Source organism: Panulirus ornatus, chromosome 9, assembly GCF_036320965.1.
Source record: "Panulirus ornatus isolate Po-2019 chromosome 9, ASM3632096v1, whole genome shotgun sequence".
In the NCBI taxonomy this organism is placed as follows: Eukaryota; Metazoa; Arthropoda; class Malacostraca; order Decapoda; family Palinuridae; genus Panulirus; species Panulirus ornatus.
Window position 1 is genome coordinate 22,506,387 of NC_092232.1, and position 26,904 is coordinate 22,533,290.

At 40.0% G+C, this 26,904-nt stretch overlaps 1 protein-coding gene across 2 annotated transcripts; it reads right to left on the reverse strand.

The window, feature by feature from the left end:
• Positions 1-125: 125 nt before the first annotated feature.
• LOC139750270 (cytochrome P450 2L1-like) lies at positions 126-21,858 on the reverse strand. 2 transcript variants are annotated; one of them, XM_071664844.1, is made up of 11 exons: positions 21,756-21,858; positions 17,038-17,149; positions 15,687-15,777; positions 11,184-11,317; positions 9,623-9,841; positions 6,648-6,847; positions 5,070-5,181; positions 3,794-3,974; positions 2,964-3,081; positions 1,680-1,824; positions 126-1,529 (listed from the first exon to the last, which is right to left on the reverse strand). In XM_071664844.1, the coding sequence occupies exons 2-11, from the start codon at positions 17,123-17,125 to the stop codon at positions 1,348-1,350; spliced, it is 1,470 nt and encodes a 489-aa protein (XP_071520945.1). In that variant the 5' UTR covers positions 17,126-17,149; positions 21,756-21,858; the 3' UTR covers positions 126-1,347. The 2 variants fall into 2 exon arrangements, with proteins under 2 accessions (XP_071520945.1, XP_071520947.1); XM_071664846.1 differs by lacking the exons at positions 11,184-11,317; positions 21,756-21,858.
• Positions 21,859-26,904: the final 5,046 nt, after the last annotated feature.

The following is a 26,904-nucleotide window of genomic DNA, read 5'->3' on the forward strand; positions in this document are numbered from 1 at the left end:
TATTGTTGACATGTTCTGGCTTTAAGCCTCGTAATTAGCGGGCGCTGACCGCGTTGGAATGAAACCTACCAAGCATATCCTAAAGTGATCTTGAAAGATAAAACATGCAGGAATGAAATAGTGCATTGTCGGCGGGAAAGATGTATTTTATTCATCTCAAAAAACACTCATCACATCAATGAATCATGATTGCTATACAAAAACACTCAATAGAGCACTGAATCTTGATAGATAGATACACTTAAACACTCATTAACAGAACAATGAGTCATGACAGATATACAAAAACATCAACAGAACAAAGAATCAAAATAGATATGCTGAAACACTAATCTCATCAACAGAACAAGGAATCATGACAAATATATAGATACAAAGGGATACACAGTTACAGACCAGATGATCTAAACCTTAACAAATGCTCCAATGTGTAGATCACGATGGTGAAAATGAGCGATGAAGGGATCCCACAACACTGAGTATCTTATTTTTGTTTAGATAGTGAGACAGCGTTCCTCTTCTGTTCTTATTGTGCAGTAACCGTTAATGAAGGTCCCTTATAAGAGGCTCTTATGATTTCCATAAAAATTCGAACTCTTTCTAGGTATATACCATTTAAAAAAGTGTTATTCCATGGGGTATTATTGAGTTTTGTCATACCAAAAGAAAAAATGCCTTGAAAAGATGAAATTATCATACCGGGTCAGGAAGGAAGATGGGTTAGAAGCATGGATATATATATATATATATATATATATATATATATATATATATATATATATATATATATATATCATATAAACAGAAATCATCTGAATGTTATATTTCTAATCTTGTAAAAGTTTTTGTGTGGAGACCAACCACACGAGTATTACCGTTATGTTTCCCCCTCTCTATAAACGGCGAAACTAGGGACGTCTCTCTCCTTTCCTTCTTTTCTTCCTTTAAAGGTCTACAAACACATCAGACAGGGGCATGTCAGTGTTGTGATTAGAAAATTATTCTGAGGAAGGTACACGCACTCATACAATCACACACTTACAAACATATATATATATATATATATATATATATATATATATATATATATATATATATATATATATTGATGTTCCTGGGCTCCGCCTGCAGGAGGTTATCCCGTGAGTAAAAAGTCCCCTCTAGCGAGGTTGTCACTGCGAGTTCATTCTTGGCCAAGAACCTTTTCCCTGTCGCTGAAAGGAGCGCATCCTTAAGCAGCATGATCCTTTAGAGAGGTCCTGGGTAACGCCAGGTTTCTTTCATATATATATATATATATATATATATATATATATATATATATATATACGCTACAGACATTACCCCTTACTTTCTCACGGTGATCAACAAGTCTTGCTCCCTGGGGTTATTAATGAGGGCCACTGGTTTAGGGCGGAGATCAACCTCGCCACCTTCAGGAGAGGCGAAGTTAAAGTTCTGCAATAGTGCAGATGTGAAGAGCAACAGCTCCATCTTGGCCAGCGATTCCCCCAGGCAGCTCCGCCTCCCTGTAAAGCATACCAATGTGTTAATTCGCAATCACTGTTCTACGCCGACTCAGTTTCCTGGACAGTGTTCACCTCCATTAACCTGATGTTATGTTCACGAGATGAACAGATGTGCAAGTCCTCAGACCCCTATCTGGAGCCAATCCGTACCTACGCTGAATGGGAGGAACCCTTCCCTCTGAAACACGAAGCGACCCTCAGCGTCCAGGAAACGGTCTGGCTGAAATTCATGTGGATCCGCCCAGTGCTGAGGATCTTCATGACAGGCTGCAATCACTCCAAACACCAGTGTGTCCTGTAAGAATATTACCGTCACTCCAAACACCAGTGTGTCCTGTAAGAATATTACCGTCACTCCAAACTCCAGTGTGTCCTGTAAGAATATTACCGTCACTCCAAACTCCAGTGTGGCCTGTAAGATTATTACTGTCACTCCAAACTCCAGTGTGGCCTGCAAGATTATTAGTCACTCCAAACACCAGTGTGTCCTGCAAGATTATTACTGTCACTCCAAACTCCAGTGTGGCCTGCAAGATTATTACTGTCACTCCAAACTCCAGTGTGGCCTGCAAGATTATTACTGTCACTCCAAACTCCAGTGTGGCCTGCAAGATTATTACAGTCACTCCACACATCAGTGTGTCCTGTTAGAATGTTAGTCATTCCATGTCTCTCTAAACACACCTGACTCTTCATGACTGTCTAAGCATTAAGAGATAGTACCAGAAACCTCCTGATTTTGAAGACTTGCATGACCCGAAGATTCAACAGTACTAAAAAGAGTCTGACTGCGAATCACATTTGTAAATTCGATGTCATTTCTTCTGTAAATGCAAATCTAATTGATAGACACTGCGCCTGTAATTATATATATATATATATATATATATATATATATATATATATATATATATATATATATATATATATATACTTTCTTTTAAACTATTCGCCATTTCCCGCGTTAGCGAGGTAGCGCTAAGAACAGAGGACTGGGCCTTTTTTGGAATATCCTCAACTGGCCCCCTCTGCTCCTTCTTTTGGAAAATTTAAAAAAAAAAAAAAACGAGAGGGGAGGATTTCCAGCCCCTCGCTCCCTCCCCTTTTAGTCGCCTTCTACGACACGCAGGGAATACGTGGGAAGTATTCTTAATCCCCTATCCCCAGGGATAATATATATATATATATATATATATATATATATATATATATATATATATATATATATATATTCCTATGAGTCCACGAGGAAAATGAAACACGATGAGTTCCCAAATGGACTTTCGTGTAATAATCACATCATCAGGGGAGACACAAGAGAGAAATATAAGTCAGTTGATATACATCGAAGAGACGAAGCTAGGACGCCATTTGGTAAACATGAAGAGTGCTAGGTTTCTGAACCCTCCTACAGAAAAACAGAGAGACACTGACCTTCGGCAGGAGATACCCTCCCAGGTGAACGTCCCGGTTGGTGGAATGCATTACGCCCAGCGGGGCGAAGGAGACAATCCTCAGGACTTCGTGGATGATCGCCTCCACGTACGGCAGCCTGAGGAAGACCAGACTCCTGTGCTGGAAGCTCGAACAGCGTCAGGGAGAGATGAAGAAAGGAAGGAAGAAGGAGTGAGAGATTATATATATATATATATATATATATATATATATATATATATATATATATATATATATATATATATATATATATATATATACACACACACACACGAACAAAGTGCATAAGAACACGCACCTTCATAGAACATACAAACCTCCAACAGCCAGGGTCGAACCCGGGACCCCTGTGCAACAGGCGGGAGCGCTATCGCCCCTAATAGAAAATGACTATTCGAATACTATGTACGCGAATACCCTTCGTCTCACGTTGGTGAGCCTTTTGGAAAATGACCGCTGTCGACCCCGTTGCTCACCAACGTAAGACGAAGGGTATTCGAGTACATAGTATTCGAATAGTCATTTTCTATTAGGGGCGATCATAGCCTAGCGGTAGCGCTCCCACCTGTTGCACAGGGGTCCCGGGTTCGATCCTGGCTGTTGAAGGTCTGTGTATATATATATATATATATATATATATATATATATATGTGTGTGTGTGTGTGTGTGTGGCAGAATCTTATTCCATCGAAATTTCTACATATAAATCATTGGCTAGCAGATAACCTGCCCGAGGCATGTACAGTATGGCAATAGGAATTATGAATGATTTAAACTCCTGATGAAGGCAGGAAGGGTAAGTCCCTCACCGGCTCTTGTGCTGGTTGGTAGGCAAAGTGTCTCTTGAAACGACGTCATCAATTTGCTGCTGCGCTCTCGCCTGCACCTCAGGGTACTTAGCCATGTATAGAAGGATCCACTGCAGCATTTTGGAAGTGGTTTCAAAGCCAGCACCGTACAGGTCCATTATGATCTTCATCAGATCGGGCTCTAATGGATGAACAAAGGAAATTAGACAATCGAAGGATCGATCTTTGGATATTCCTACACCCTGCACGTATTCCAAGAAGAATATTTTCAATATCTATTTATCTATCACTTCCTTCCTCATTTCCACAGAGTCGGTTAAGTGCACACAGGTATGCATGCATCTGTTGTGGGAGTAAACTTTGTCAAACTGGGATCCTTAATCCTGTGGGTCAGAGAAGAGAAGGGAGGGACGCCCAGTTCACTGCGCAAGGCACATTTGTTCTTGAACAAAAAATCAAATATTGATGGCTGGAGAACAGCTGGTAGGTGCTACCAACAAAGGGGACTTCACGCGAATGCAAACTTGATGCTGAGAAATATAATGCAAACTTATTCAATCTTTTGTGAGCCAGTCGCCTGGGTGTCATTAAGCTCTTCCTGCAGACTCTGAATGAAGCAGCTGTTTGAATCACATATATCATCATCCTTGTTGTGAAACGTTGTGAATAAACTGGTTATATATGGTAACTTTATAAGACATTAGATTCTCCCTTCAAGGGAATGTTGCAGAGGAACATGAGTGAAAAGCACGTGCATATCAAGGGTGTAGAAAAAGAAAAAAAAGAATGTTGGCAATGCCAACATCAGACAACTTGGCAGCCTTTGTGCCAACACACTTCTGTTGTCTGACTACAGGATAAAAGGTCTTTTTCATTCTCCCAAGAATCTTTCACATCAATACATTTCCGAAGGAAATATATTGAACGTCCAATACACATATGAAGAATGTACCGTAACCACAAGAAGATATTATTATCAAAGGTATTATTGATACCACAGCCACAGGCAAGCAACAAGGAGGAAATTTCATAAGATATTGAAACTATAAAAGATCAAGTAGATATATAAAGAAGTTATAGTAAGATGTAGCAGACATCACACATACCATAAGATACAATCACAAGACAGGTGGCTGTAGCAGACAGTCACAAATGAGGGGGGGTTGGATAGGAGTCACTCTCCACGCAGGTAAGAGATCAAGATATTAGTGATCTTTCAATACATCTTACGAAGCAGCAGTGAGCTGAAGATGATGATCTGTGATCCTCCACTTACCACTGAAGTACTCAGCGATGTCTGTCTTCTTGGACATCTCCACCAGGTACTTGTCGATGACATCACGGGGGTTCGAGAAATCCAAGTTGGCTCTGTGGGAGTCGACAGTCCTCTGAGGCAGCCATGAACAGAAGAAAGTTAATTTTTGTACACCCGCGATGCAGCCAAACACCACAATTACCAAGCATTGAAACATACATGAGAGATTGTGTTATAAGGTCTGTGTTAAGTCTGTGACATAAGCCTTGTCACAAGTGCCTTCTGTTATCCATGTGAGGCCCGCTGTTACATCATTCCATTGGAGTAACCAGCATTATACCCACAGTGTTACGAGTGTTACAAAATACTCAAAGTGTAACAACCGAAATTACAGTCACCACATACAGCTCGCAACAACCGGAAGTGTTACAAGAAATGTACTACACCTTTGTGAAATGTTACACGTACCATATCTTGCTCAATGTGAAAAAGCAGTGTTGCAAGTGCTACACGTTCTATATGTTTATGTGAAAAGCAACGTTGCAAGTGCTACATGTATACTTCAGAGTATAAAAGAAATATAGAAGTAATTCAGGTGACCCTGTGTGACAAATAGCATAGCTATAGCTACATGCTGACATCCCTGACAAGCTGGTGCAAATACTGTTTCATGATTCTCCAGTGTGAGTATCAATTCATGCTATGCCCGATTTTTGCCACTGTATGCTTCACCCGTGTGAGTATCAATACTGACTCATGCCACTATCATGATTCGCCAGTGTGAGCATCAGTAATGATTCATGCTACTCCTGCTTCCCCAGTTTGAGATCAAGAATGATTCAAACCTCTGCATGATTCTCCAGTGTGAGATTGTCATAATCCATGCTACTCCTCGTACATATTGAATCACTGCACCTTACTGATTCATTGCTCAGACCTTTACTCAGGGATATGAAATGGATAATACTTAAATATATACAATGTATACAATACATACTTTGTGTGTGTGTGTGTGTGTGTGTGTGTGTGTGTGTGTGTGTGAGCATTGTACACTGGAACATTCAGATTGTCTTTTCTTCTTCCCACCATCTTCGTTCAGCTTCATCTTTACTCTGAGGTGTCAGAAATGGTGACACCCGTTCTTTTTTTTTTTTTTTTTTCCTTCTTGCTACTTTTCACAGTCAGAAGGAAATCGTTCAGAAATGATAACCAGACGATGTTGGGTTTCTGTAGCTCAGCCTCAGCAAGCGGCTATTGAAACCCCCAGCCTCTTACGTAGACTCACGTCAGATGCGAGTCAAAGGACATACATCAACTCTATCCCTTACCTCACAAAGTCAATTGATTACGTTACAGTTCGTCGTAGAAAATAAAGACACTCATTTGATGTGTTTTAACAGAACTGTCAGCCATGACTGAAATATGTGGTACACTATGATATCTTAACCTCTGCTTCCATATACTTAAAGTTTGGCCATTTGTCGAACTTGCTGGAGCTACGGCACCAGACATGTCATCCACCTGGTGACCACCTGCCCCACCCAATACCTGTGCCAAGGAATCACATCGTACAGACAACATCGCTTCCCTTATCCTCACCTTCATGACCTTGACGGAAGCTTCGGTGACCTCTTCAAACGCGTCCAGTTTTAAGAGCTTCCTGTAGACGAAATCTGGCAGAATATACTTGACCCAAGGGAATATCTCCGGCAGACACAAAAGCATCAGGTTGTCATGAATGGTGCTGAATATCTTCATGAATTTAATGACCTCATCATCATGGAGGTTAAAACGACAACCTGAGGAGGGATACTGATATCATTTTGGATGAAGCTTTTAGTGATCTAGATGTTAAGAATAGTTTACAACGTCACTGGACTGAAGGGACTGAACGTTCAGGAATCTTCTAGCATACAGCAGACCCAAGTGTTTGTACAGGATTGTGCTTGCTTGCATCCATGCAACTACTACATAAAGAAATGACTTACGTGAACAAATTCACTAAAACTTACGTTTTACCCTGGAAGATAAGGCTAGGGACCTACTATTTTGAGAACAGCGACTGTTTTTTTCCTATTTCTTTTTCTTTATGAGATTGTGGAGGGCAGCCTTGACAAACCCGAAGGAAATACTGCATTTCAACCATGATGAAAGAAGATAAAGGCTTCTATAGTACTCCTGATGCCAATAATAGTCAAGGACAAATGCAAGCTGGTGTGCCGCAACTGTGCACGAATTTCCACTATCAGAGCAAACGAAGTTTTCACAAACTCCTTTTTTCATATCTAGCTTTAATCTCCACTCACGATTCTGGTTCAGAGGAGGTGACTGTGATCATTTCAACATCAGCACACCTGTTGTACCTCCCAAAGACCTTTCCTCTTTTCGCTTCCCTCACTCACTTTCCTCCATATATGACTTCCTCTCTGGCTGATTTATTTCCGTCGTTGTTGATGGATCAGCTCCTCCACTTTCCTCCATCAACAGTGGTGTCCCTCAAGGTTCTGTCATGTCTCCTACACTTTTTCTCTTTGTTATCAAAGATGTTCTTTCTTCCATAAATAACCAAATGCACTCACACGCTAACGACTTAACACTGCATTCCTCCACATCCTTCATCGCTGCTCCTTCTTCTCTCACTCGATCTGTATCTCGTCTTGACACATCTTCCTCAATAAACTCAGACCTGGACAGGATATCTCAGTGAGGTAGACGTAATCTGGTTACGTTTGATGTCTCGAAAGCCTAGTTTCTGCCCAACTCTGTATGCGAAAATTTCCCAAGACTTTCCTGTCTCCCTCGACGGTTCTGTAATTCCACCTCTTAACTCAATGGACATGATATAACTAACATCTACTCTCCTTGAAAGTCCCACATTACGGAAATAGCTAACTCTGCCTCTGAGGAACTCAGTGTCCTGTTTAGTTGTTGAAATTTCCTCTGAACAGTTGCTCTGTTTATGTACAGGATTAATATGCTACTATATGGAGTACTTCTCTCACATCTGGGGTGTTCTAGCTCTACATTCTTACTTGACAGTGTTTGAGTCGGAAGCTGTCCGACTTATAAACTGTCCTAGGCTAACTAACAAACTTGACCCTCCTGCCCTACGCCGCAATGTTGGCTCACCTTCCCTCTTCTACGGGTATTACTTTATTTTTTTTTGCCCCCGAGAACTGGCTGCTTGTGTGCCCCCAACGCTAGCTAGACCACGCAATACTCGGCAAGCTGCTGCGTCACATGATTACTGTGTTACCGTTGGGAACTGAAGGGTGAGTTGTTCAGATCACTACACCTCGAAGCTTTGGAACTCTCTACCCTCTTCGTGTCTTTCCCAATAACTCTGACCTTTGCACTTTTTAAAATAAGGGTATTTCACTTCCTCTAAAAGTTGTAAATGCTTTCTCTTGTCTTTCTTTTTCCCTTTCATTAACCTCTCAATATTTCAATTAAGGCCCGGCCTTGATGTGGACCTTTGTCTGGGGCTGCAGCCTCCAACGTGAAGAAATGTAGGAATAAAACTTAGCATGTGAGGTCTCCGGCCGGTCAACGACTGGTGGAACATACCTGTAGTTAATCCCCGTGTGATCGGTCATTAACCCACGTGTGATTGGTCATCAATCCCCGTGTGATTGGTCATCAATCCCCGTGTGATTGGTCATCAATCCCCGTGTGATTGGTCATCAATCCCCGTGTGATTGGTCATGGTACAAGACTGAAAAATCATCAGCTGTTGGGGTCCTAATAACATAGCCATCTTCTTTTCGGATCAGCCTATTACAACTGGAAGAAAAGTATCAGACTACTGTATATGCTCTGGTAGCTGTCGTAACATATACCTCACTTGGATCCCCAGACTGGAAGCACTGTGTATGCTTAATCTACGGCCAGAAAAGTACTTCAGTCAATGAATATCAAAGATATCAAAAACTTGACACAGAAGAGGATGTTAATCCACAATTACGCTTATCCCAATTCTTGACTTCACTGTCTGCAAGACAGATCGATGTATGGACAATAGCATCATATGAAGACGAAGCTTGTAAAGGCTGTCAGAGTCGCATGTGCACGAAGTCATGTGCCTGACACTACCACATATTCATTCACGTATAGGTCAGCATTATCTCTAGGTCTGTACAGAAAGAAGACCTCGGTGAACCTGACGGTTTGAAAGTGGTACATTCAGCGTCCGCACACGTCCTATGTATTTTCAGCTATTGGGTCCTTTCTTAAGGAACTGTTCTAAACCTTATCAAAATATGATGCATCTTGGCTTATGTCAAGCCACTGGATTCCCGAGTAAACAAGCAAGCTTGCAGATATACACATAGCGATTTTGCGAACGCTGTATCTCAAGACCTGTTGGGAGGATCAAGATGAAGCCAGATAATAAGCAGAGTTCCTAGACACACATGGATGTTTGGAAAAATATCTATCATTTAAGATTTGAACAGAAAGGAATCGCATTTATAATCAGTCAGCGGTGCAGCTGAGTGTAGACAGAATACTGGTCAATACCCCTAAATATGAGAATCAAGACCTGACACTAGTACTCATGAATGTTGGCAGCTCACTTGCCACCATCTGCCAGATGATGTTGACCACAGTGATGTTGGTGTAGTTGGGAAGTCGCACATGGCCTCCAGCTTTGCTCTTGAACTCGTCCACCAACACCTGCGCCTCATGGAGGATGGCTTCGTCCAGGAAGGACTTGCCCATGCCCAGGTCTCGCAGGTTACTCAGGAGGAACCTACGAGCGTTGATCCAACGCTGGCCGTTGCTCACGCCCACACCTCGGGTAGAGATGGATCGTGAAAGACATTCAAACAACCATATATTTCACATACTTTTAACCAACCGTTTTTTTGGACAATGGATTCCTCCTCATCTATACTTTCCCAAATAATGATTATTATGCTATTCAAAACCAGGGTACCAGGATGAGCATAAGCATTATAAAGACAAAATGAGCCAACAAATTTAGAACTTCCATGAATATTAGCGTTTTAATTGAAGACGCTGGACATGTCCATAATACGAAATGAAATTCGTTTGATGAACTGACGTGATCTGTGACATACAAGGCACAAACAAGCTCTGATTACAGAGGAGTGGTCATGCCAAACCTGTTTCTGCCAACCCTAAATATAGCGACCTGAGTTAACATTTGAATATTCATCACACATCGCCATTATAATGAAAGTTATACAGCCTTAAATAGTTCTTAACCAATGGAAACGTCTTCATCTCAAAGGTTAGAAATGAGAAAATCCTGATGAGATTCATCCAATTCATCTAGAGAAAAATATTATAGATTTTCATTATCGAAATATCAAATGTACACACGTCAGTAATGATCTATTACCTTGGCCATACACTTCACTTCTTATCTCTTGTGAACGTCATCCCTCCCACTGAATACGACCCAGTTGTTCAAATATCTCGACATCTACCCCTCCCAGGGTCGAGGAGCTGTGAAGTGTGTAAACCAGTGACAGCAAAACCAGTGCCCTATACTGGCTCTCATCTGGGAGGCGTTTCGATCCCTAAACACTTTCCCTCCCACTGACCATGAGCAAAGTGTTTCAACTCCTCATCACCTGTTTCACGACTGACTAAGAAAAGGCAAGAGATGTTTAACCCTCTTCATTTCCCTTCCTCGCAGTCTTAGAAGGATCAGAACTTGCCTACGTGTCTTGACACTTGAGTCTAATCGGCCATTTTCCAGCAGGCGTCTAAATCCACGAATGAAATGTCATGTTACTGGCCATTAATCAGGATGTAAAAGGTTTCTAAAATCTTAACACCTATTCTCTACTTGGTGCGGAAACAAAAGAATTATGAACCTCTTGGTACTTGTCTCCTCATTGCCCAAAACTGGAGAGGTTCTGAACTCCTCACTGATTGGTACCCAATAGATTTTTGACATTTAAGCACCTGACCACTCACTGCTCAGAATCTTGAAATGCTTCTAGATTCAGAAGACTTTTCTCTCATTATTTAAGGCCCTGATAGGCACTTCTAACCCCTCACATCTATCTTCGTGGCTGAGGGGGTGTCTGATTCATTCCATATATGTCCACACATCAGATAGGACCAGTGAGATAATGAGAAACTATCATTAGTGAAACTGACCTGCTTCTTCACCATTTGTCATGAAATGAAAGCTCCTCCAGCGAGGTCGATCAGAAAATTCCATCTTTGCAAACGCTTCCTTGATTAACTTGTAGTTACAAAGGTACACTGTCCTATACGACCCCATATGACAGCTGTAGGAGAGACAAGATGTATATAATAATGTGAACAAGGAAAGCTCTGTGGAAGGTTCTGATCATCTATGATATGTAAGGAACGCTTCTCAATGACATTAAGAGCTGTTGTTTTGGGAGTAGGGAATGTGTGGCAGAGTAACTGGTGTACATAATCGTAGACCTTGAGCACCCACAACACTTTCTCCGTATTTCACACATTCCACACTTTTCACACCTCTTTACACTGGTCTCAGACTCTTCAAACTTCTACTCTCCAAGTTACGAAAACTCTCATTCCCACAGAGTGACACTGTATATCTCCTTGATGTCTGGCAATCAAGCCTGTTTACTAAAAGGAAACTGCTGATACAATATCTCAAATACTTTGTATCCAGGTGAGTTCGTTCCTTGTGATCCAGTGCAGTGCGTTTGGGGTTATCAGCAAAACGCAGATGATAACGGGACTTCCTGGTTGTCTCTCTGAGGATGATAACAGCTATCGTTTCCACTAAGGACTTGAGTTACAGAGTTACATAGATACAGACCACACACACACCCAAGGTCCAAGCGAGGTGGTCTGGCCTTAACACAAGAAAATAAGTGCCGTCCCCTTAAAAGCAAATGGAGAAAAGGATAGTAGAGCAAAGGCTCTCTCCCCATCCTCCACTCCCTCCGGCACACATCAGACGGATATACAGGTATAAAAAAATACCTTGCAGGATTGGTATAAAAAATACCTTGCAGGATTGGTATAAAAAAATACCTTGCAGGATTAAGTAGCCTGAAGGAAATTTCCATAAAGTCATACGGATGAATGAGTCTATATTATTCCTGATGTTGAAGAATGATGCAATACTTCTTATCTACTCTCACAAAGCAGGTGACACAAGTTAATCAATGTTGGTATGATACCGTAGCCTGGCCGGGGAGAGATCGGTGGTTGAGAAGGTAGCATGATACACCACTACGTTATGATGACTGATTAAATGAATTATTTAATACCTGAGAGTGACAAGTGATGATCAAGCCTAATTTTGAAGATACTAAGGGTGGTGTCCTGAACAGCATTTTCTGGGAGTTCATCCCTCGCATCAGCTGTATCATTGGTAAAGAAATATTTCGCACAGTGCACATTAACTCAGTGACCTCTTTAAGTTTTAGCTCATTACTCTCGTTGATGATGCTGGCGTTAATGTAAAGAATTTTTCGATACAGACGTTGTTTAATCCTTCATGTATTTCATAAGGTTCTATGAACTTGCCTTGGAGACTCCTCTTGCTTAGGGAGACAAGTTTCATTCTCAAAATCTTTCTTAATATGGTTTGTGACGCAAAGAAGGAATCAATTCAGTTGCTCTTCGCTGCCTTGCTTCCAATCTAAGAATATTCCTGTCTAAGTGATGGCCCAAAACTGCACTGCATATTCGAGGTGCAGTCTATCTGGACTCGTGTATAGTGGCAATATACCCGACATTTATTGACGTTAAAATGGGATTTGCCGTTTTCTAAACCATTCACTGATTTTATCTACATCCTCGCGGAATCTTTGCCTATCGTCTTCAGTTAATATGGCACTGCTGATCTTTGTGTCATCTGCAAATTTGGCTGCTAAGGTGTTCAGCCCTACGTCAATATTGTTAATATGAATGATGAAAAGTATAGGCCCAAGTACGGATCCCTGAGGAACCTCACTCGTAACAGGTGACCACGGTTACAGCTTACCACTCATTACGGCTCTCTCTCTCTCTCTCTCTCTCTACTATCACGTAATCAGGATTTTATCACGTTTTCTGCGCGACCAGTAATCCCGAAGGTTTGAGCTTCATGCATCAGTTTAACGTTGGGGACTTTCCCAAGTGTTCTCCGGAAGTCCAGAAACATGTTATCAACTGCTTTTTTTTTTCTTTTCTTTTCGTGGATACCAAATAATTTTTTTCATAAAATTCATGGAGGTTTCTAAGGTATGATTTGCGTTTTCTAAAACCCGTGCTATGTATCATTGATCAGGGTGTGTTTACATAAAGCTGATGTGATGTTGATTGGACTGTAATTGCCAATCAACTCAAGGCTTCCTTTTTTTTTTTTTTTAAGATATGTGACGTCTGCCAGTCTCCAGTCCTGCGGGACTCTCCTGTCCTGAAGAAATTAAATGAAAATATAGACTAAAGGTTTGGCAGTTTCGTGTTTGACGGTTTTAAATACTCGTGGATAGAAACGATTAAAACCTGGTCTTTTATAAGTCTTCAATTTATCCATCCATTTGTGTCGGTACTTCTCCAAACTGTGATGGTAAATTCTGTTATTGTGTTTGTGCTATTCATCACTGTCTCAAAATTCGTGTCGCTGCTTTCTAGTGTAAAAACAGAACTTTTTTTAAAAGACTTGTTCAGTGTTGTTGCTATGCTCTTATTAGCCACACTGGATTCTCCATCCTCGTTTACTAAGGTTCCTATCCCATTCTTATATGTTTCTTATTATTGATAAATCTATAAAATCTTTTACGATCTCTATTACTATCACTTGCAATGCTCACTTCGTACTCTCTCTCTCTCTCTTGGCTTTTTTGATAATACGCTTCACATCTCTTCTAATTGTGTTACATTGTGTTGCAATATTTGGGTCATTTTCTGATGTTCTAAGCTTGTGGAATTCATTTCTGCTCCGTTTAGCTCTCTTAATATCTGACGAGTTCCACTAGCTTGTTGTTACTCTTGTTTGCTGGTCCATAATTCCTCTGAGCGTAAATCAACAAGGATGAGAATTTAATGCATTGCGCAACCCATTAAAACCCGCTCTTTTAAGGTTAGGAGCAATAATATTGGTTTTAGGGAAGTCGGTTTTGATATTTACGTCGAACCTATCCATGCTGTGGTCATAAGTCCCTAGATATTCTGCAACACTGGTATAAATTACTGAGAACACCTGGGATGCAAGAACTAAATGAAGTTTATTAGCTTCCCTCGTCGGCTCGGTGAAATAAACTATTTGGTAGAAAAAATTGCCCTCGACAAAGGTGAGCAGATTCACTTTCTACACCTGAGATAGTTTGCCAGTCGATTTCTGGAAGATCAAATTCCCACCAAAATGATCGAGTCTCTCTCCTGTATTGTGTTTATCTGCGGCAGATGTTGTAGTCTGAATTTCGTTCGGTTTAGGCAAGTTTTACATACAGTGCAGTTCTGCCTCCCCGACCGTCACGATCCCTTACAAATAATTTGTATTTTGGCAGATTGTATTCGCTAATCAGGTCGTTGTTATTCGTCTTCTGAAATGTGTCTGTTAAATATGTTCTGTCAACTTGTTCACTGTTTACCAATCAATGCAGTTCAGGTATTTCGTTTCGGATGGATTTTTCATCCACGTAAATTCCATTCAATTTCTTTGGGTTATTTCTGTGCGAGGTCGGTGGCAGGGTTTGGTGTCCGGCTATGTTTAGACCGAGGTGAGGCGAGCCACCACGACCCACTGCCCCGTCGTCTTTGTATGATGGGGTGTGGAGGGGATTCGACCTGACCTCCGTCGCGTGACGTGTCATATGACCTGACCTGACCTCAACCGCTTGTTTGATGTGGTCAACACGACGACCCGTATCATACCTCATTTTTTTTTTTTCTTTTTTTCGAGTACCTTCATCGAAGCACCTCAACCTTTCTTTTTCTAAGTTCATTAAGTCCAGGTCTTTCAAGCAGTGGTCGTAGGGTTTACCCCACTCTCTAGGTACCATAGTGGCAGCTCGCCACTGTACTCCATCCATACTATACCTCTTCCCAATTGGGGTCAACAATTCTGAGTATGATAGTTAAGACGAGGACGTACCAGTACAGTGGTTCCCTGTCGTTTTGGAGGTGATGGCCCAATATAGTTCATCTAAATAACTTGTGTCTTACTTGTTATTTTGTCAGTGATAAAAACACATGTACCCATGGGAGTAATTCTATCAATATATTCTATACACTGGGATGGTATAAACAGGCTTAGTGCAAACAAACAACAAAACTGAAATATCACAATGTTCTAAAAATGTCACTGTAATTACATGACACGTCAAACAGAATCACCAAATATCATGGTCGTTTGGAACATGATCACCTTCATGGCACACCCCAAGGGAATTCACCGTAGCCTACCAGATGGGAACCCATCATCGCACACCACTGAATCATTACCAAGTCGAGTGTCTTATGCTACGAAGACAAAGAGTTTGGTTCATCTAAATGATCAGCACCGATTACCTGGCTTCAGATATTTGGGGATTGTTACACCTAAGTCTCTCTCTCTCTCTCTGTCTCTCTCTCTCTCTCTCACACACACACACACACACACACACTAACCCTTATTCCTCTAAGGCTGACTAGCCATGGAGAAGTCAGGAGAGAGTGGCAGCTCACCTGAAGATGTCGCCATATCGGGTCCTCAGTTCTCTGATCTGCTGCAAGCTGGTGATGAACCTGGATCCTATGATCGGGTAGCGTCGAGGGCCTGAGGCAAATAGTATCTGGTAAATCAAATGTGTGTTGAAACAACTGGTGTTTACGAAGAAATAGTCTAAAAAAAGAACACCCTGTGATATGTTTGTGAGTTTTTGCATTATCAGTCACATTATGATAAGGAATTTGCATAGTAAATTGCTGCAGGTGATTCATAGCTAATTACAAGATATTATGAGACTATGGCATTAATGAGATAGGGAGATATTTCTTAATACCATCTGTCTTTTGCTGTCAAACTCCCACAGTTCAACAAACCTTCACGCTGAGTTCTGTATTGTTATGTACCAACTACTCTGACTGGGAGGAAAGGAGGGCGAAAGATGGGTGATAATTACCTTCAACCTTGAGGTTTCTGGGTGCCAAAATGATACATCGAGATAACATCGAGTTTGTTGAAATCCAGAGAGATTAGGGTGAAAATAAGGTACATATGAAACACAAGATTGAGAAGCGACTCTTAAATATGTACATGAAACACAAGATTGAGAAGCGACTCTTAAATATGTACACATTCATTTCCTTGACAACTAAGATTTGGACATATGGAATGTGGTAAGCGATGAATATATTCAAATATGTGTCGAAACCATATGCGAAGCACACAAGCATATGTACATAACAAAGCAATAGGGCGATTGGATAAAGATAACACAGGATATAGATAACACGAGAGGTCGTACATTAACATCTGTCAGAGGAACAAGAGATAATCATCAGTACATAACACTAGAGTGTTTTAAGGTCATGGAATGAGTGTGAATCTTATGATAAGAACAATACATTTAGTTAAACTTAAGACCCGAATCAGCAACACAGTAAAGCTGTTCGAGTTAGGTGAAGCAGCGAGTCGAAGACTGATATCAAACACAAACATTACAGATATCTCATGATAAGAGAAATCAGAAGCAGTCACGATAATGCTATACACTGCTTGAATTTGACTGATAAGGACGTCTATCACGATGCTTATAGATAGGGACCAAGGCAAGTAAAGGGACTTGAGAACATTACAGAGGGAAAACAATAAAGAAAATAAAGCTAGAAATTTATTAACAGATAAGTGTCATATAAACATGAAAACAAAAACAATAGAACATGCGAGCGAGAAAAACAACATTGTGAGAAAAGTCGGGTTTGAACCAATAAACGTTTTTGAGAAAAGGCACCAAAAGTCCCTTTAAGTATGTCATCCACAAGTCATATGTGACCTTGACTCAAGGGTTAAAACAGCTATGGCTGCTGTTCTTACCTGGAGGGACGCCCTCTTGTCTGGTATTGGAGGAGTATAGCCATACCAACACCAGAAGCAGCAGCAGGATCACTCCCTCCAGCAACATAGTAGCATCGATGGCCTACTTGACCTGAAATGTTGACATTGCATTCGATACTTTATCTGATACGGATAATGGATTACCGTACCCGCTACTTTAGTGTGGTGGATTATGACATTGGAATAACGTTATGTATGGTTTGTTTACTTTGAAGTTACAAGCAAATTTATGGCGTTTGAATGTGATATAAAGGCAAAAAACTGCCCAGCTAAACCGACTAACCTTGATTTTGTTCACAGTTACGCTAAACCTCATCCTTTCACACACTCCCAAACTAAGTTATAAACTTAAGCAGCTTCCTGTGTCATCAGCAAACAACGGACGACTCAAATTCCCAGCGCCCCCTCACCCCCTACAGACTGCATATACTCGCCCCTCGTCCCTTATTTACCTCCCTCACCATCCTATCCATAAACAGATTAAACAGCCATAGTGACATCATGGTTATCAATCGCCGGTCTTTTATGGAGTACTTTGTCGAATTCTGTGTACGAATGTCGAATTCTACAAAAAAGTCTACAAATATACATCAGAGGGTATTCTCGAGTCCAGTTCCTCTCCGGTCATTTTCCCCCCTTTCATCTACTCTAACCAAACCAGACCAAAGGTAAAGCTTCTCCAACCAAACTTAACTAAAATCATTCTCTTTTCGTCCATCATATTTATATACCAAAGGACAATTATCTAGAGAACTTTCGGTGGGGATGGTTGGTTGGTAGTTTGGGCTTTAGGCCTATCATCTACCAGGGTCATTAAGGCCGTACGTTGGGGAGGAGAGACTGAACTGGTGTTGGGATATTATTCCTCCAGGCCTAATCAACTGGTGGACCGCAGCGGGCTTGGTTCGGACGAGTACCAGCCTCTCCCGTTACCGTACAATAACTCGCTCATGAGAGTGAAAAAACAACTTCAAGATGGTTTGCTTTTACAGTTCGTCTGTAAAGCAATTTCATAAACTTATCTTTTGTATTAACTTGCTCAAAATAATCTCTCCAGATATTTTGAGAGGCCACTTCAGCCTTAAAAGGCATCGTAACACTTACTCTTATTTATCTGTATGACATTATTTCATTATCTTTATATGACATTCTTTCAAATGAAGCCTTTCATCCCCCCGAGAGCACTTGCTTATAGGCGTATTCCTTATACGAAGACAGTGATCAACTTTAAACGATATCTGATCTAATTACTTCTGGTGTATTCTTTTTCCATGAATATATATATATATATATATATATATATATATATATATATATATATATATATATATATATATATATATATATAATATATATATATATGTATATATATATATATATATATATATATATATATATATATATATATATATATATATTATATATATATATATTTTATATATATATATATATATATATATATATATATATATATATATATATATATATATATATATATATATATATATGTTTTAGATATCTGGGAGTGGATCTGGCAGCGGATGGAACCATGGAAGCGGAAGTGGATCATAGGGTGGGGGAGGGGGCGAAAATTCTGGGAGCCTTGAAGAATGTGTGGAAGTAGAGAACATTATCTCGGAAAGCAAAAATGGGTATGTTTGAAGGAATAGTGGTTCCAACAATGTTGTATGGTTGCGAGGCGTGGACTATGGATAGAGTTGTGCGCAGGAGGATAGATGTGCTGGAAATGAGATGTTTGAGGACAATGTGTGGTGTGAGGTGGTTTGATCGAGTAAGTAACGTAAGGGTAAGAGAGATGTGTGGAAATTAAAAGAGCGTGGTTGAGAGAGCAGAAGAGGGTGTTGTGAAATGGTTTGGTCACATGGAGAGAATGAGTGAGGAAAGGTTGACCAAGAGGATATATGTGTCGGAGGTGGAGGGAACGAGGAGAAGAGGGAGACCAAATTGGAGGTGGAAAGATGGAGTGAAAAAGATTTTGTGTGATCGGGGCCTGAACATGGGGGAGGGTGAAAGGAGGGCAAAGAATAGAGTGAATTGGAGCGATGTGGTATACCGGGGTTGACGTGCTGTCAGTGGATTGAATCAAGGCATGTGTATGGGGGTGGGTTGGGCCATTTCTTTCGTCTGTTTCCTTGCGCTACCTCGCAAACGCGGGAGACAGCGACAAAGAAAAAAAAAAAAAATATATATATATATATATACATATATATATATATATATATATATATATATATATATATATATATATATATATATATATATATATATTCCTATGAGTCCACGGGGAAAATGAAACACGATAAGTTCCCAAGTGCACTTTCGTGTAATAATCAGATGATAAGCAGATAAGGCTAACACTGTTGTGATTTTAGACAAAAGTAACTATCTAACTAAAATGAATGATCTTTTAAATGATGACACAACATATTCTAAACTCAGTAAAATTCCCCTAAAAGCAGTTAATTCCCATTTCAATACAAAAAAAATGAAGTTGTTGAAAGGTAATGGTTCTCTTATCAAACGTTTGTCATCTTTGTCCCCTTTATTGCCATATATGTATGGACTTATCAAAACACATAAACAAAATTTTCCAGCAAGACCTATAGTGAGTTCAGTAGGCTCCATTACATACAAATTGTCAAAATGGTCAGTTTCTTTATCAAGCCCTTTAGTGGGTAAGGTATCAAATTCTAATATGAACAATGTAGATTTAGTCAACAAGATTAACAATATCAATGTTAATTTTGATTTTAAACTAGTTAGCTTTGATGTTTCCTCACTTGCCACAAAAGTTCCAGTTGATGGCCTTTTAGAATATTTGTTTGATGCCTTGGATGATATTCAGTTACCTGTTTCAAAGTCTGTTTTCATTGTACTGATAAAATTGTGTATAAAAGACTGTGTATTTCAATTCAATGGAGATTATTATGCTCACAAATTTGGTATGGCAATGGGAAACCCTTTTTCACCTGTACTTAAGAATCTTTATATGGAAGTTTTTGAAACAAAATAAAGGATATCTTACCTTCTAATACAATTTGGTTTAGGTATGTAGATGATGTTCTTTGTGTTTGGCCAACAAATGAAAATTTACAAATATTTCTCCCCTTAACAATTTAGTACCTCCCATCAAATTTACTGTAGAAAGTGAAAATAATGGTATGTTACCATTTTTAGATTGCATGATCCGTAGCCAAGGAAACAAGTTTAAATTCAGCATATACAGAAAACCTATCAATGTATGCTCATATATCCATTATTACATCAACATGACGGAGCTAAATTATCCTCATTTCAATCTATGTTCCTTAGGGCATTACGTATTTGCAGTTCAGAGTATATTGATGATGAGTTTGAGAAGATATATTCTATTAGATCTAAGTTAAAGTACCCTAGATCTTTCATTGACAAATCCCTTAAGTTAGCAAAGAAATCATTTCATAGAGTTGAGCCCAAACCTCCCACTGACACCAAGAACCTTTTAGTTCTCCCTTTTAATAATATTTTTTCTTTACTTCCCATGTTGCTTAAATCCTTTAATGTAAATGTTGCCTTCAGCAACAATAATACTATAAAGAATATCTTAATCAGGAATTCAACGGAAAATTCTCCTGGATGCATATACAAAGTGCCATGTAGAAATTAAGATAAGTTTTATGTTGGGCAGACTGGTAAGGATCTTTCTGTTAGACTTAAGCAACATAAATATAGTAGAACGGGACAAGAATCAAATGCTTTGTTTAATCACGTTAAAAACTTTGATCATTGTATTCACTGGAGTCATGCCATCTCAGTTATTAACTCTACCTCTATTAATATGAGAAATATCATTGAATCTTCTATTATTGAATAGCGTTAGGAAAAGAGGACTGGGCCTTTGAGAGAATATCCTCACCTGGCCCCCATCTCTGTTCCTTCTTTTGGAAAATTAAGAAAAAAAAAAAAAAAGGGAGGATTTCCTACCTCCCCCCCTCCCTCCCCTTTCAGTCGCCTGCTACGACACGCAGGGAATACGTGGGAAGTATTCTTTTTCCCCTATCACCAGGGACAATATATATATATATATATATATATATATATATATATATATATATATATATATATATAAAATGATAAAGTCCCTCCTCGAAGAATCACAGAAAATAAACCATTGAAGTGAAAGACGAATGACGTCAACATTGGATGTATCACATGACTTTGAGCGGTCTGCTAAGTTTACTCATACAGGAATCATGATATGGTCGTTTTCTGTTCCATAACGATGTATAAGCTGCTTATATAAAACGATCAAACGATAATCATTACATCAGTGCATAACTATTGCCACCGGGCATCAACATTAAGATTGCCATTCTGTCACACTTTCTGCAATTGCTTGTACAAGGCGATTCTTTATATGCTTGCTTCACGTAGTGTATGACTGTATTTAAGTATTTGTATGTATCGATGATGTATTGATGTTGTTTCTAGGGTGCAGGAAATCATGATATAATAAATGTTCTATACAATGGCATCGTCAGCATTGTGTCACATGCTTATTACCATTTCGTTAATTCTTGCTATGCTGAGTTCTGTTAAAAACATTGATCTCAGTGCGCATGTCCATTATGTTCGCAATTTGTATTCACCAAATGTTTACAGCAATATATACCTACTGAAATATATATGAAGTATACCTTAATGGAGTATCAGAAATGGTATTTTCCACAGCACAAAACTACCAACCACCAGGTCGTTGGAAAGCAACTAAAGCGAAGTTAGTGTTGACATACTGTCTTTAGAATATGCCACGTATCGCTAGATTATTGGACGTGCAGCGTTATTCATGGAGCATTCGGTGTTAATTGGAATCTACTCAAAAATAGAAATCCGATCGTAATACGAATGATTGACTGAATTGACCTAACATTTGATGTTTTAGAGAGATAATTTTCAGTGTCATAATCGTGAAAGTGAATTTAAACATGTAAGCTCGCATGTACCTCTGCCTGGTTGCAGTATGTAAAAGCTATGATTTAAAAGACTTTTAATCAATCATCAAGTACGACGTAATTCGAGTTCATATTTCTTATATGACGATGTTTTAATGTATCTATGCCTTAGACTATAAGAGATTTATGTAGAGGGAAATACACACAGTGTATGGGAGGAGGGAGAGGAAGATATGAACTGCCAAACGCTGCTATAATGACTTCCAATCATTATTGGTCTTGAGTTCTACACTGAGGGGCTATGATTACATCATTTACCTGTCTGACTGTATCTATAATATCTGCTCTGATTAATCTGGAAGTGATCGTGTAACCTCCAACCTTACATCTTACCCGTAGGACAAATACGATGAAAGCTGGAGAATCTTGCATGTACTGCCATCTATGTTTCTTTCTAGTATTTTCTCATGTTCGAGTTTCTTCAGATGTTATCCAGTTACAGGCTCAACTTCAACTCTAAGAAAAAAAAAAAGTTATCTTCACGTTATACTTGCATAGTTGTTAGAACTTTGCTGATTCAATAATCGCTGGTAGAAACAATGTGTTGGCGCATTTGATCAGCAGTGACGTAGTCCATGTCAAATCATCCTCTCTGTATTTCTCTGCACACGCTTCACCGTGTGGCCCATCCTTCACTATAATCCAGGTTAGATCTATATGTAGAAGGGAATTTCTTTTTTTTTTCTGGTAATAAGCAGTGGCCTGTATCCCTCTCTTTCTTTATATAGCACCTAATCCTACTTGGGGGACACAGTTGTAAAGGACTAGATGAAGCTTCATATTCTATAATTTGTTTTTCGCAAAACTGATCATCCCAGGATACGCTGTTGATTCACAAGTTATTGGAAACATCAGTAGACTGTTGGATCCTTTGAAGGATGTTCATATATATATCCCTGGGGATAGGGGAGAATACTTCCCACGTATTCCCTGCGTGTCGTAGAAGGCGACTAAAAGGGGAGGGAGCGGGGGGCTGGAAATCCTCCCCTCTCATTATTTTTTTTTAATTTTCCAAAAATTAGGAACAGAGAAGGGGGCTAGGTGAGGATATTTCCTCAAAGTCCTAGTTCTCTGTTCTTAACGCTACCTCGCTAACGCGGGAAATGGCGAATAGTTTGAAAGAAGAAAGAAATATATATATATATATATATATATATATATATATATATATATATATATATATATATATACACGAGGAGAGAGCAACAAAGACTAATACAAATAACTAAGAATTGCCTGTAAATTATTTCTTTCAAAGCTACCGAGTACAAATTCGTGGACCTGAAGGAAGATAGTTTAACGGCAACTTCAGCAGACACCTCAGGATGAGCATTCATGAACACCTTGGACGGTTAGAACGAACTGCCTAATTACCACAAACCCCTTCACAGTGACATGAAATCACTCGGACGACAATGATCACCCAGTGTCGGTAGCAAGCGTCTCTATGCTAACCTGTAGCTCAGCAAACACCGATCTGTTCATATCGGAGTCCCTCCTGTCCTATAGGATCAGACCCTCTACAGGAAACAATGAGGAATCGACCGAGTTATTGTGTTTTTAGATAGATTTTATTAGACTTAGAGCAGAACTGTCTAGTTGTTTTTTAATGTTTTAACTTTGGGATATTTACTCATAAGCTTTAATTTTCTTATCTCGACTAGGAAATCAAATTCTCTGGTGAGAGTACATCAGTCACATGTTAATATATGTATTTTTTTTTTTTTTTGAGCTGGAGGCTCCATTCATGGACAAAAGTACACATCAAAGCCGGGCCTTGACTGAAATGTAGAGAGGTTAATGAAAGGAAAAAAAAAATAAGAGACAAGGGAAAATATGTACTAATTTTGGAGGAAGTGGAAAACGTCTTTTAAAAAGTGCCAGATCTTCGTTATTGGAAAAGACACGAGAAGGTAGAGGGTTCCAAAGGTGCGAGGTGTAGGGAAAGAAACAACTATCAAATCGGCCCTCCCTTGAGGTGCCAAGGGCCATATGTGACACAACACTTGCCGAGTACTGTGTGCTCTAGCTTGTAGTGGTGGGAGCAGATACCAAAGTAATATGAATAAGAGAACTAAAACTGCGGTGTAAGGAAAGCGAATCAAGTTTTAAAGTTAGCGTGGAGAGCTTATAAGTCGAACCGCTTTCGACTTAACTCTGTGAAGTAAAGATGAAGAGCTAAAACCACCTCAGATATGAGGGCAGTACTCCTACAAGAACGGATCAATCCTTTGTATAAACGGAGCGAATGTCCGCAAAAAAAGAAAATTTCAACATAAACACGATTACCAGTTTCTTAGAGGTAGACTTTGCTATTCCGTAACGTAGGGTTTCCCAGATAGAGTGGATATTCCAGTACATTCACTGAGTCAAGAAGTGGATTTATAGAACTGTCGAAGGAGAGACGAAAGTTGAGGAATTTTCGACAAAGAGAAGGGCAGATACTGGGACATTGAGGCATTAAACTTAACCAAATTTCGTCTACGCGACTGGGATTTCCTGTTCAAGTCTGAGTTAACTGAGGAAGTTGTGTCAATACGAGGTATAGATCGAGAAAAAGAAGAAGCAGACTTGAAGGATATGGACTAATAAAGCGATGAGTCGTCAGCATATGATCCTAAAGGGACACCGCTGTTGATGGAGAAAGAGGGAGAGACTGATACATCACCAACTTCGGAGATTATGAGCAGGAGAAGAGGCTACTGCAACTACATCCCCAAATCTTTCAGGGATGATGACCAGAGAGTTAGGAAAGAATATCACCTGTGGATCTCGCCTTACGGAAGCCATACTGATGATCAGAGAGGAGACTGCGAGATTCAAAATGAATGAGGAAGGAAAAGTTCTGAATTCTAATGAGAAATGGAACAGACGAGCAAGCACAGGTGCAAGTTCGGATGCACACAGTCTTTCAGTACACGGGATGGATGCCATGAGTACCATAAGCATTGCTTAAGCCCTTAAGTCGTTTTGTAAGGAGAGGAGGAGGTATCATAACGGTCAGCCCTCGTGTGGCTGGTCTTCACAGAGAAACTATGGGAACAAGATACATGCCGTGAGTCGAAGGTCGTAGGAGCTGAGACACACGAAGTAACCTCACAGCAGACGGAAAGGAATGGTTGAAGAGAGGGAATAGCAGGAGAGTTGGTAATGGAGAAGGTTTTCAGTGTCACCAGGACCAGGAAAGATGTGTACTAGGATACCCATCCCTGATATGCGAGCAATACTCCATATCAGAATGAATGGAATCCTTGCAGCTATGGAACGGTTGCTTACAAGAAGATATTTTGCGGCACTTACATAACCCACTCAGCTTTTGAAATGTATATTTTGTGATGATCAGTACGGGGGGTGTCCAGGACAGGATCGAGCATCCGAGTGAGGAGATAAGGGATGCTGAGTAAAAGTAAGTTGAGTGGAATCGCAAGAGTGAATAGGGCTAAAGGATAATAGATCATCTATAGAGAGAATAAAGAGAGCAGGCAATAGGATGGAGCCCTGAGGTACGTCACTGGTGAAAGGTGAAGAGGAAAATGTCGCTTCATCAGCAGCGGTGAAATGAACGAATAGAAAACCATCCGTTTGAGGAGAGGAGAGGCAGAAAAACCAAAGAAAAGAGGTTCAGCAAACAAAGACTTAGACAAAAAGTTGTGCAACGAGGAACACTAAGCCTTCTCAAAGTGCCAAATTTTGCATTTCACGTAGGAATATGGACATGTCCAGTTGGATTTGATAGAAATGAGATTTTGACCGGATCCTGAGGAGCCAGACGTAGTGTATCTATTCCTAGGACTCATTCCTAGGACTCAGAGGTTGATTTGATCATGTAGAATCTGTATAGTGCTTGAAAGTAATGGCTATTTTAGCGCTTGCTACCTTGAAAAAAAAGAGGCTGGAATTTTTATAGAAGTGGTCACGGTAATTAATTTGTCACGGTTTTTGATTACGTATTCCAGGCAGATGATATTCATGGTGGACATTGAGATCCCCTTTGTGAAGGATTTTAGCTCATGAATGTAAAGGTGGGCCTAAGTAAAAAGTGGTGAGACTGAATAAAGATACAGAGAGAGAGAGAGAGAGAGAGAGAGAGAGAGAGAGAGAGAGAGAGAGAGACCCCTAACATGAATACCCGACTTATCATATGCACTATCGGGTTTGCGCCCTCCACTTCCTCATGTCCTCACTCCTGCTGAAGGCTACCACACCCACCCTCACCACCACCAAGCCATCTCACCCTGATCACTTCAACGTTCCTCAACACCAACACCTTCCCTGGCAATCACACCCTTAACGGCGGAATGGCATAGTTCAGTGGAATGATCATTCATCCATCCATTTTCCATCCCATGTTGCTTGAACATCCTTCACGCTCAACAATGAAATATCTTCACGAAAATGTATCACCCGAGCAGCCAGCAGTTTCTATCGTGCCAAGGAAATGGACGATTTATTGGCAACTCTGTATGAGGGTTAGTCATCGTTCGCCTGGCAACTCCTCGGAGTGTCTGTGCACAGACGGACACGAGACAAGACCGCTTTTCAATAATATCATCATCTGCCAACACATAGATGTCTGTTTAGCGATCTATCTATCTATATATGTCTGTCTATCTAGCTGTCTATATGTCTCTGTCGATCTATCAGTCTATATCTGTCTGCATAGCTGTCTGTCCGTCTATCGTCTATTGCTCTTCTGTTCTTCATTTCTTTTTATCAAAAGCTGAGCTTTTTGTGTATCCCCTTCTACAGAGGATACGCATGCGTTCTGAGATAAAAGTTCAGTGGAATGGAATGTTGATTAAAAATGAGAGAAAAAAAACTTTTAATAGTGAAA

Bases quoted from the DNA above. Each gene is read 5' to 3' on its own strand.
- LOC139750270 (XM_071664844.1), bottom strand. From the start codon at position 17,125: ATGTTGCTGGAGGGAGTGATCCTGCTGCTGCTTCTGGTGTTGGTATGG. The intron at 15,778-17,037 runs GTAAGAACAGCA...TATTTGCCTCAG, and splicing joins ACAAGAGGGCGTCCCTCCAG to GCCCTCGACGCTACCCGATC. The intron at 11,318-15,686 runs GTGAGCTGCCAC...TCTCTCCTACAG, and splicing joins CGATATGGCGACATCTTCAG to CTGTCATATGGGGTCGTATA.